This window comes from Dufourea novaeangliae, unplaced genomic scaffold (genome assembly GCF_001272555.1).
Source record: "Dufourea novaeangliae isolate 0120121106 unplaced genomic scaffold, ASM127255v1 scaffold245, whole genome shotgun sequence".
NCBI classification, from domain to species: Eukaryota; Metazoa; Arthropoda; class Insecta; order Hymenoptera; family Halictidae; genus Dufourea; species Dufourea novaeangliae.
This window is the reverse complement of record NW_015374118.1, coordinates 214,163-227,674: the sequence shown is the minus strand read 5'-3', so window position 1 is coordinate 227,674 and position 13,512 is coordinate 214,163. Positions and strand designations below refer to the sequence as shown.

Sequence of the window (13,512 nt, the reverse complement as noted above, 5' to 3'; positions counted from 1 at the left end):
TCTTTCCGATACCACGGTGTCCAGAATCTTATGCGGTTGCCCCGCAAATATAATACTCATTCTTGATACGGACAAATACGTGACTCTGCATTACAAGTGAATATGCTTTCGGAAAATGTTGCATATGTATACATGGTTTGGCTTAACTGTTCAGTGGTACGTCGCTTATCTCCGTTTGATTATGTGTGTTACCAGAACACGGGAGATAAACAGGTGCTTCATATTTCGTATAATGGAGAATATAAATATTGCGTATTATTTTATGTATATATTCTATACTGCTTCAACTTATTTTCGTCAAACTAGATTCCACACTAACAGAGATTTTCTTTCTCACCGGAGTTTCTAAATTGAAATTATCTCGAAATGAGGAAAGGAATTTTTGAAAAAAATATTTCTTCCGTTGAGTATTTTATTACGATAAAAATGAAACAAGAGATTGAGGGCAAAATTTTGATGACATTGAAGCATACAATATGCAATCTGTTTAGAAGTAACTTTTTTAATGTTAGAATCTACAAAAGGAAGGAAATGTCGTGTTTAAATTACTGTCGAAACAATGTAAAAAGTGGAAAAATATGTGAACTTTTTACTTTTATTCTTCTAATACTATACAGATTTAATTTGACACATCATGGCATGTAATTTTGTTAAAAACCAAATACACATGTACTATAAATATATTATAAAAATAGACTGTATTTACAATACAAATATATTGAATGTACTATAAAAATATATACACCGATAATAATACTCGTAAATTAATAGCATGTAGTTGTGATGTTATAAGTGACATTATGCCTCTACATTCCTGCCCCAGTTTCCGCAATAATTTATATATGTACATAGTTATGTACATGTATAATTCTTTCTAGTTAGAAAGTGTGGGTATAATAGAACCACGATTAAACCGATAATATGGTTAGGCGACACAATATCACAATGACCGGATGTTTCGGATGATCGACGCAAGGATTACTATTTATTATACATAGAATACTACATATAGATACATGTGTACAGTTTTAACTAAAATTTAGTTATTTATCCGATTTATATTCTGTTACCACAACATTTTTCCTTATACATATAACAGTTTTAGTTAACCTTTCATATATTTCAATATACTTAAATTACATTATTTTGATAATCGAATGCTGAATTAAGCAATCTTTGAATACACGGTGCTCAGATAATCGAGTTTCTATTCTATTTTGTATTCAAATATACAGTTAGAATAAAAAGTGAGCATACATTTTGAAAGTATAGGATCTATACATATTTGTTTCTCCAAATTTAGAATCTAATACTTCGCATCGCTGCTCTATTACATTGATGTCTGGTGACTCTGGAAGAGGGCTTAACTGATTGAAAGTGTTTTCCAGCAAACAATTTTTAGCCACCTTTGCTGTATATTATGGATCACGATCTCACTAGAAGATCTATGAATGCACTTGCAGCTGAGTTTGAGTTTAAAATATTTAAACATCCAAATTTGTCCATAGTATTACAAATAAAAACCAACTGTCCTTCACCAGAGTTTGCCATGCTGTCCCAAACTATAATAGTGTATTCACTATGTTCAACGATACATTATAAAATTTCGTGGTTATATAGCATCGAATTTCTTCTTCTCGAATTTTCCAGCTTCCTATTCATCCCGAAAAAGTTAAGAAAATTATATCCAGCTGTATCACTGCCACAATCTTACAATAGTAAGATGCTGCAGAAGTATTATAATCACCTTTGTAAGGTGTAGGTACCTATACTTAGTTTTGACTCTCACTGTATGTACAAATTGTATTTGCATTCAGGTTAACGATATTAATGACATAGTAAATTTTTTTCGATAATTCTGGTCATGCTATTAGATTTAATATTATGCGTGCTATGCATAATTTACCGTAATCTTCTATTCTTGTACTGTCATCCATATTACTGTAAATTTTTTGCTCTCTTCTATCCCTTACCGTATACAAATTTAGGTCTTTCTATTGTAGGTACATAATATTGTTTTATTAGCTGTATCAATAAATATTTCACAATTTTTTGTCGATGCATAAGTAAAAGGAAGTATCCATACATCGATGACTTTTACCAAGTGGCAATACTGTTTTTAGTGTAACAACAGTTAAAATGATTTCTATCAGGCTATACTTTAATATACATCTAATTTTTTTAGTATACTTGGAAGTAAATTATTCTCATCCTAATGTTATAGTGAAAATAGTATTGTCAATTTGTCATAATCGTCACTAGTGTACGAATACTTTTATCTTCGACTGCGTGTTAGTAACACAGTTTAAATGCAAAACATTTTTTTGCCCTTTCTTTCTTTAAAAACGGCGGTAATTATTGAAGAACGAGCGGAAATATCATTCCTCGAGCAGAAAAATTAAAACAAATACTGAATTTAACAAAAGATAGCAGGTTATTTATTCATACGTTCAATAATAAATTGCGAAGAAATAAATCGAGAAACAAATATAAATTCCAGTCTACAATTTATTTATTTATTAAAATGTACAAATTACTACACAATATAAACCGTTTGTAGTTTATATACTATACATTTACCGTAATGTACATTTCATAGTAGTTTAACAATTTTGTCGTAATACATATAAAAGGGAAACGAATACGTGTACTATATGTTGCAATGTTCGTTTTGTGTAAGATTGTACTCTAATGTTACAATTCTTCATGAACTTATAAATAATATTTAGTACCGTAATTCTCTTAAAAATATACTCACATCGTGTGGTGGATAACACTTTATTTTAAGGAGAAACTGCTCCATCTGTTCTTGCAATCATTAATGTATTTTTCTATTATGTAACACTTTGAACGCGATCAATCTTGATAAATTAATCGAGACGCAGTAAGTAACGAATGATCTTTTTAATAATGTTTCAGATCAGTTCATCGTCTACTTCACAAAGGATATGTTCGGACGTCACGCGTAGAGAAGCGATTCGAGGTTCATGGGAATGAGTTTCTGGCAAAAGGGTGAGCCAAGTGGCTCCGCGTTCTGCCGATTCATTCTGAATCATCCCTGGTCTCGGTGTATTGAGGATATTGTCGCGACCTTGTTGTGAAGCGGGTGACGTAGAAACACATCCGACATCCGGCCTGAGAACGACTTTATGCCGGTAACCAAGGTCAGGACGCAGAACGCCAAAGAAGGCGCAACAGGGAGCTAAGAGTATTTCCGTTTCACCCCTCGAAGTGTATACACACTCCACAACATCCAAGATGTTGCGTGATTTCGTCAAAAAGGTAACTGATTTCTTTCTAGTGCCATTGCTGTTCCTTCTATATTGTAATCATTAGAGAGAAGTAGCTAAATATTGAAAACCATTTTGTTTTCTAATGTTAAGAAAGAATGTTCAATATTGAATTAACATTAAAAACACATAAATAGTACCTAATATGGAATAGGTACCTACCCAAATATGGAACACTGATATGAGGTACAATATTATCATGGAAAATAAACAAAAATTCTTTTATTCTTCTTATTGATTAGGACACTTGGATTGTAAAATCACATTTTTTCAAAATGAAATTAGAAAATAGATATTTGCCATAATCACATATCCAAGTGCCAAACTCTGCAGCAGCACATTCGTCATGCTTCATATTTGGAATTTCACAAAGTTAAAAACAGAACATTATGCTTTCAAAAATCACATAGCTTCACAAATACCTATGAATACTACATGCAAATATGTCAACAAGAACAACAAGTAAACATGTCAAAATAATAACAATTACGAAAAATAATCCATATTTAGCCACTTTCCTCTACTGCAATTTTTGAGGGTTACAAAATCTTTGAAAGTATTTTAAAAAAGTAGAGAAGACTGATGCTTCACTCCTAAAATACTAATGGTACTAGATTTTGTAAACCTTAGGGAATTATGATAGTGTTGGATACGTTTTCTAAAAAATTACTTTGAAATTAGAACAATACTTGTACATGAATGAAAATTAATTAATTAAAAATAAACCTGTAAAATTTCAATAGGTACTTTAAATGTAGTACCGAACCTTTTCAAATGAAACTTCGAGTTACGCAAGCTTACTGAACAGTTGTGTATGAACGTTAATGAAGCAGTTCTACATTTAGTTTCACAGATTCGTAGATAATTTGTAAATTCTACGTCACCAACAACTTTTTAGTTGTAATATAATTACAGTAACAATCAGTGTTAATGTACAAAGATTAATTCAACTTGTAGAAAACACAAGTTTGAAAATTCGTCGAACACACGTGCGTTTCAATGTACTGTTGAATATACATATTTGGCGATTATCTACTGATCCTAGTTACAATCAACATTGGCAATTGCGCGGTATTGATATGAAAAGATATTATACGTTCATAAATAAATTGTACATCTCATTCATTAACAGTACATGCGATTGTCTCAACCTCAAGAGCAGTAAAAAGTGTAATAACCTGAAATTAATAATATTTTTATTTTATTTGAAACTTAATAGAACCTTTCATTTTTTATTACAGTTTCTTTAAATTCGCCGATAATATATTATATATCCGTAGTTTACTAATAAATACGATCACAAGTAGAAATAATTACGAATGGTCAGACAGACAAACGAAATGATTTTCAAGTGGTATGTACATACATCGAATGAATTTTCCAACTCAGTTTTCTCGATAACTACATTTCGTACGAAAAAATATGATTCTACACTTTCGATTTTCTATTACACAAGAATTTCATTATTCATTTTTTCATCGAATAAATATATCATTTTAATAATAATTTATAATTCATCCAATACTTTGTTTATTACAGTTGTCTGTGTGCAGGTAGAAATATGTAGATTTAAGAAAATAAACTATTTTTATAGGTCACTTGTGTCCCGGAGACAATTTGAAAATCGATCATATATACATATTTCAAGAAACTCGACAATTTATTCAATAAAAAATTTTGATCCCTATTTTAATTTACGAGATAATTGATAGTTATTCTCACCAATAAGAAAAACTACGGATCACGTTGTGCACAGATGAAAACAGACGATATTTCGAAAACTGGAAACTAGGCAAGATTAAGTTTCGAACAAATATAAAATGGTTACATCCACACAGAGTTTAATCCTCAGAACGCGAGTAAAGCAGATTTATATCGGCCACTTTGAGCTTACACCATGTTACGGGAACTAAGCTCTATTTCTTTGTATCGCAACGATCTGACGTGAGTTAGGAGTAATCAACAGTGAATTATATTTCTGCATCTGCTCACAGTTTACCTCAAGTACTAAATTAAAGAGTTCTGTTCCAAATCAGTATCAAGATCCAGGATTGTCTTGAGTAGATAAAGTTTCATCGCGTCGTAATAATTCTCGAGGATTTTTCTTAACACCGAGTTCGTTATCCGTTCCATTGGACTTTGTTAGTTTCTAAAGCTTTCAATAATTTCGAACGCTGAAAATTTGTTCGTTCAGTCGAGTGTGTTTCCATCGATTTATACGTCACTGAATTTCATTCTCTATTTTTGGCTTCATAGACACACTGAAATGTTGTTTGTAAACGAAACAGTGGTGGCTAAAAAAAAGGTGAAAACTTGAAGTCGGTAACAAAAGTACTTTAAATACAGTAACTGTATTATATTAAGCTTCCATTTTAGAGTCTCGAGTGTAAACGGGTTATGGAACTTGAATTATTCTCCACACACGTCTGACTGATATTAAATTGAAATTAAATTTACCGTTGTCTTTTTTGTAGGATACGTGAAAGAATGTGACATGGAACTTAAACGTTATTGTAATAAAAAATGTCGAAAATATTTTTAAAAATTATGTGAACGTTGCAAGTAATTTGTTCAGACATTTTGAGAAAAGTATGAAAGAAAATAAATACCTTATCAATTTTTTACGTGTTCTTGTTTTACTCAACACTTTTGCAATTTTAAGCATGAAAGGCTCTTGAATGACAGTAGAATTACTAACCAAATTAAAGCCACTGATTTGCATTTTAATTTTTTAGTTTTTTAATCTTTGAAACAAGTTCAGTATATAAAACTAATACGACTAGAAATAATTAGAGTAACAAAATGATTGGCACAATTACAACAAATTATAAGTATTCAGCTGTTTTCAGAGCAGTCAAATTTTGTAGACTTCGTAACGCTAATTACTTTAATAGAAATTAAACAAAATTACGATTCACGTATGAATGTATTAAAGAATGCCAGTTTAATGTAAGCAATTTTAGTGTAAATTACTTGCTACTTTTTAACATCAGAAGACTAAAAGGAATCAGGGTGTGTTTGATCTAAAGTATCGATTTTGTAATTGAGTTCTCTAGTGCAGTGGAGTTTTACGAATGATTCATGAGAGTTTCCTGAAATTCGTTTGGGATTCGACGTGAACAAATTGTGTTTGATACACAATTCGATATTCCAAGAATTCTCTGCATTCGTGCGCACAGTCGATGGAAGGTCAAAACAAATCGAGCTTTTGAAGCAAGATTCTGAAAGCGAAAAGCTTGAACTGAATTAATGATCTCTTTTTCCTCGTCTTTGATTGGAAGTCATAGGTGTGTATAGAGTTTTGAACCCCTTTTGGATTTAAAAAAATTCTATTTCTTTGAAATTAGAAGAATTATAATGATTTTCTAATGAGTTTAATGTAATTCATTGTAAATCATCTATACAAATATTAAGAATTGTTTTTATTATTTAGATTTATCTTTATGAAGATACATACAATTAGAGAATCCTTTTGCTAAAGATGTGCATAAATCAAACAATTTTTCATTGAGTTCTTTCCGTATAAATATTATAGTTTCTTCATTTTATATTATCTCATATCTTCGAGTGTGTACAAACTTTAATAGTCCAAAGAATTTTTAACAAATGAGGAATTTAACTTTATAGTGACATTCAATTTACTGTTAGAAGATAAAAATAATAAAAGCGCGTGCAAGAATAAAAAATACATACTTTATTTCTAATAAATATTGTATATATACATATATTACAATTGAACAACAAAATTAAATAAAAAGTTGGTGAGTATGAGTTCAAAATCAAATGAAAAACAAATAAAATTTTAAAAAGGAGATTTCATTACAATCTCATTAGCGAATTGGCTTCTAGAAACCACCAGATCCATGAACAGAATAATTATAATAAATACTAGTTAATCCTCCTGATGGCGGATCATTATAATTACCACAGACACAACAATCCGTGCGTTAATTTGGATCCTCATGCATTTTCCTTTCTAAATTTATTTTTAAACGCGGTTCTTTAGAAAGCGACTGTCCCTTTGTCAAATTAATTTAAACAACGGTTAGTTTAAATTATTGTGTCAGTTCAATAATTTTTATGAATATTCCACAGTTGATACGATCGCCATTCGTAAACTGTAAATTTATTAATAAAATGTAATTATATAAATTTAGTAGTAGTAATACCCCGAAACTTTGTATAATAGAATAAAAATTTCCATTGTGAGGATACACATGTTATAAATGAATTATATGTATTTCATTAAATTATTACTCACTTAGACTAGCTTTGCTCTGAACAATTACACTAATAACAATAACTTTAATTATAATTGCCCTCTTTCTCTTTTACAACAAAACCCAAAATTATTGTTATTAGTTTACTCTCTTAGACCAAAATCTAAAATTACTATTACTAGTCTATTCTTTTCGAGCAAACCCCAAAATCATTATTATTCCTCGATTTTTGTAGAGCAAAAAACCCATCAAAACATTTGCACCCATCTAATTGCCACTATAAACTGACGAGCTAGATAATGCTCTCTCTCTAAAAAAAAAACATGGGGTTCGAAACAAATACAACACTAAATTGCCACAGACTAGATTATTCACAAACACCGAGCGGTCAAGATTAATGGTTTGGTCGACTCGATACTCACTGTTCTTGCCCGGCACTGGAACACAAAGACAAATCTCTTGACCTTCGTCACGGCATTGCCAGTGAATATCTTCGGACGATAGGCAGGTCGAGGGCTAATCTTGTAATCGGGGAATGTAAATGGCGGTTTGTCTGGCACGCTGCTGGCCGATCTCTCCACCTCATTCCCCCCACCCCCTCTTTCTATCTCTCTCTCGGCCATTCTATGCCCATCTGTTTCCTTTGTCTGATTCTCTGAGGTCCTATGGTCGAACCCTGTCTGATCCTTGGAGCCTACCTCTACTCTTTCCACCTCCCAGCACGTATATGTATACTGATTTTCAGTGGCTTTCCTGGAGATACATGCATACAAATGCATACAAACACACCGAGTGTCCTTCGTCCTTCGATCCGCGAGCATGGTATAACTCAGGGCCTGGCTTTTGGGAGGATTCCAAAGAGGCCGTGTAGGAGTACTATTCCCTAATCCGAGTGAGCGATGGAATCTCGGAATGCAAATTCACCGGGAATATTAAACGGCCGATATATTCTACAGAGTGGCCTTCGATAACGTATTCACGACGCATTGCGTCACACGAAGCCACACGCTGGCGAGCCTCATCGTTGAACACCGGGAAAAAGGTGAACGCAATTCAATCGCGTTTCAGGCCAAATGTAACGGATAACGGGAACCACGTGGATAAAAGTGACGCGGTACTAAGTGAATCAAGGGGATTTTATAGGTACGATTTGGATCGATTATGCGTTGGTCATCTGAGTTTTTACCGAAGTTTCATTAAAATGTAGTGTGTTACGATTAATTTTTTGTAGGGATTCTGTATTGTGTGTGAAATATATCTTTTGGGGATGATAAGTGGGATGCGGCATGGAATAATATATTTTAACAATACACTTGAATAATGTATTTTTTTCTATCTATAGTATGTCCCGTTTAATCCTCCGTATGTGGGTCGTTGACGACTCAGGCGAAATTCCATTATCCCTCGACAGTCTTCAGAATTGTTATTTCTATTAAAAAAAGTTTTCTACATTTGACTTAACGGACGACTGTATAATGTAGTAGAGACTTTGATAAGTATTGCAGAATTTTTTCAGATTGTTTGAAAGCCAAAAACCTTAAAAAAATTAGGCTTGGACTACAGGATAAAATATGTTTGCTTACGGAGGGTTAAGGCCCCTTTCCCTTTAGCGGCCAGAAAAAAGGCGACTTATGATATGAATTTTCTTTAAAGAAAGTAAACAAGATGTGGTAAAATATTTCCTGGCCTTCATTTATTATACATTCAAGTAATTAATAAAATTGTTGTTTCAATTTTCCTGCATTCTAGGTGGAGCTAATCGTGATGATCTGAAATTTAACTGTACACAAACGGTGCCCATCGTAACGTAAAAAGTTTCTAATCAATTTTAAACATTTTTCAGGTATCCTTTTTGTAATTGAATCAGGTACCATATAACCTACTATTGAAAATTTTGAAGCATAAGTGCTTTTGTTATTCTCAATAGTACACGTAAAATTTCCTCCTATTTTTTCATGTCTTTGTTACAACTCATACCAAATGCGGCCATTTTATTTTTTCGTCTTCATGATTGGTCGTACGATAGACGTTAGAGTAACATTCAATAATCTTTTTGAAATATTGATTTCGAACTACTCTACATCGAGATACCGCAGGTACCGTTTGTACAGAACAATTTTGGATCAAAACGATTAGCGCCGCCTACAATTTGCCACGCTGCACGAATGTTAAAACAAATTTTTTTTATTTACTTGAATGTATAATAAATAAAGGCTTTAAGTGTATACACGCTATTGTTTCTCTAATTATTGAAAATGCGAAACAATGTTTCATATGAAAGTTGTTTAATTTCATAGAGTAAACATAATAGAAAATTAGAATTCTTTTTACTTGTTATCTATAGAGATTTTAATAAGAATGTAATTTTTTTTAAATAAAATTACATCTTATTATTTTTATGTAATTGAACATTTCAAGATGATTACAATGATATATGTGAAAGGTCTGTTTGAACATAATTTCTCGGGATAACTGTATGACTACTGGTGGCAATTTCATTGTTTCTTGTTTCGCAGATCACATGGTATGGGTAAAAGACGCTAACAAAAATAGATCACTGTTAAATATTAATATTTAGAAGTGTTGACGGTGATATCATACAGTTGTTTTTTTGCATCAATTTGACATAAACAGGTACTTAGGAAGTACTAAGATCAATGAAAAACAGACAATGATCTGTGTATTGCTGTCCGTATTTATGATAAGTAGAAATACGAAGCATTGATCAGACGTATCGATATAGTATTGTAAATAGTCAGTCGTATTTGAAAACATCTACATCTCATATATTATATTTTCAATTTTAATATTCTTGAAAATGGGACTACCTATGTAAAGAAATTTATTTTATATTATCGATTTCTTTTTATGTATTGTTTAGCTTTTTAATCAATTATATGTATTACTTGCCCTACAACACTCTATATTTTTAAAACTTCTGTTGGAATAAGCTGTCAACATTCATAAAGGCTTTTAACACTTACATGACTTGTGGGGCGCTGCAATCGTTGTGCGCCTTGTCGCACATGTTTGTCGTGTTTTAGGTTAGACTTGCTGCCATCTTTTGTATTAAATCAAGCGTGCTCGTACCACTGTGTATTGTTCTCTTTAATAATACTATTTTTTCTCTCTCAATAAATACTATTTTAACTACTTCTTTATTTTGAAATTTATTCCGTCGATATTGCTGATATGGAAATTAATATATGTATACTTTTCTTGGTGAATATCGCAATGTTAAGGTTAGGTTTAAACGACATATTGTATGTTAGCTAACAATCTTAGATTAGACTGTACACTGTATCCATGGAATTTATTCTGTCGATATTGCTGATATGGAAATTAATATATACTTTTCTTGGTGAATATCGCAATGTTAAGGTTAGGTTTAAACGACATATTGTATGTTAGCTGACAACCTTAAAGTAGAATGTACACTGTATCCATATTCTGTAAATTGAATTGCATAATGCAGGCGTTTAACTCTTTGGCATACCATTTAACTCGGAAGAATCCGGGCCCAAGCGATGCGCTCGAATGGTCGGGAAAGGAGCCGAAGCAGCGGAGACAGAGTGTCATTCATACTTGGCTCGAGATTAAGACCACGAGTTCGGTTCGTGATATTTATGTTTAGTTCAAAATGTCGATTACGAGTCAATCTTGTCAAAATATAACAAGATGTTAATAATAATATATGACACCTATGATGTAAACATTGAGATTACGTTTGCAATAATAGAGATTTATTATATAATAGACTGTAAATTAATTATTATATAATTTCTGTATGATTCAGGGTTACCAGAATAATTATCTTGTCACTGGAGTAAGACTGATTCAATTCTTCCATGCCTCATTCATATCGTTATACTCGCAAGTGAGAGTCTCACAGAGTCGTACAGAGTCTCACAAACATTGTAAGAACTAACAGACGGAAAAATACAAAACTTCCAAGTGACGTACAAACTTAGTCACCCATAAATTTCACGGGTTTGGACACGTCTTTAATGAATATTACACGGGAGGTGGTCGCCTGAGTTTCAGAAATCGACGATTTCCTGGCTTCTCCGGCTATTACGAAATACAACTTCAATTACGGTGCGCGCTCCCCTATAATAACTGCGCACGTAACAGAGGGATGGTGTGGAAAGATCACTTTAAACTCTACCCTCACGGGGAAAATTATTTTCTGCCGTAGATGATTAAGCAACAGAGTTGGGCAATATCTTAATCCAAATTAAAATTTCGAACAACGATAAAAAGTTATACTTTTGCTTTAGATAACCTTATACAGGGTGTCCCAGGTATACTTTTCAATGTCTTAGAGGGAGTAACTTAGCCCAAATGAGACTAAAAGTGTCTCACCGCTTAAAATTTCGAAACATATAGTTAAGACTTCATGTATAATAGACAGGAAGTACAGATAAAGGTAATATTTATAAATGGCCTTACTTTCTGCAGGCCCTTTATGGAAAGTTAAGCAAACTGGGAAGGTCAAAAGGCACCGTGACTGAAAGATCCAAAGATCACAAATCTTCGAGTCCCGCTTACCTGGTCTCTATTTTTCAAAGATTTCTACAATTATGGTTAAAAGTGAATAACACATAACCAAATTATCTATACAGTAGTGGCCAATAAAGTTGCACCCCACCTTAAAGACACAGTTTGTCGAATATGTAGGTACATACATTGCAAACTTTGTAAGTAGACTAAATTGTTTTATTAATTATTGGGTATGAAAATTGCAGACAAGAAGTCTAAAAGTAAGAAGGAACTTTAAGAACTGATCACGTGTGTATGGAGATCACGAACTTGATAATGATTTCTTTAAAAAATTAGGTGCAAAGCAGTTATCAAGGCCAGTGGAGGTTCTACAAAGTACTGAATCATCTCACAAGGAAGTTTGCCAACCCGGAGACGCCGATTTCAATGAAACTTCGTTCGTTTGTTAAGCAAGCAAAAACAAGGGAAACGTATTTTTTTTATCGGCTAATATTCACTCTAAGGAGGTGAAACCACCACTCAAAGTTTCGACCCAGAAATACTATCTCGAACACATGAAAATTTCTAATGGGCGAGTTTTATGGTTTTTCATGTACAATAATATGGTGATAAAAAATTGTCCAAAATACAATTTGTATATCACAAAAAAAATTTTTATAACTTTATTTTACAACTTATTCATATTTGCATAATGACAAAAAAAATATATATTTCTTTCTTTTGCAGTTTCATAGGTCTTTTAATATTATTCACTTTTCTCATTAAAAGTTTTTTCCTGTCTCTTACGGTTAACAAGATATACTGAAAAAACGAAAAATTCGGCAAATTTTGAGGGGTGATTTCACCCTCTTAGAGTGAATGTCGGCCGAAAAAAATCGTGCACCGAGTGTCACTTAATGGTTTCAAAGTTACATTTTGAATATTCTTTTTTAACATAGTCCATCTATATGGAGAAGCAGAAAAACAAGTAAATAATTCTTGAACAATATCGAAAAATCCAACGGTTTCTTTATTAATGCTTACGGCATCATTAAGAACTAGGTTTAGACTATGTGCTGCACATGGTACAAATGTTGCTCTGGGATTAACATGTAAAATGCTCTTCTGAAGTCCTGATATGCTTACCCCTCATGTTGGCTCCACTGTCATAACCTTGCCCACGGATATTTTGCACATCAAGATTAAATTTTTGCAACAATTCATTAGTAAGGTAGTTAAATAAACCTTCGCCAGTGGTATCAACTATTGGAAAAAAACCAAGAAAATATTCTTCTATTTTTACATTATTTTTTTTACAATTCACACATCGGACAATAAACGTGATTTGTTCGACGTGACTTAAATCTGGGGTGCAATCAAGAATAACAGAAAAATGTTTCGATGTGTTTATAGTAGTTGTTAATTTTTTTGTTACAGCTGTTGCTAATAACTCAATGATTTCATTTTGAAAATGTACCCCCAAATAATGTGGCATATAACTTTTTCTTTGTTTTGATGTC

General features: G+C 32.3%; 1 protein-coding gene across 1 annotated transcript in view; it reads left to right on the top strand.

The window, feature by feature from the left end:
- Positions 1–3,150: 3,150 nt before the first annotated feature.
- The window catches only part of LOC107191193 (regulating synaptic membrane exocytosis protein 1), a 169,961-nt gene continuing 159,599 nt past the window's right edge, over positions 3,151–13,512 (top strand). The window contains exon 1 of the mRNA XM_015580171.1: positions 3,151–3,282. Coding sequence (XP_015435657.1) covers positions 3,259–3,282 — 24 coding nt within the window. The 5' untranslated portion in view covers positions 3,151–3,258. The remainder of the gene's footprint in view (positions 3,283–13,512) is intronic.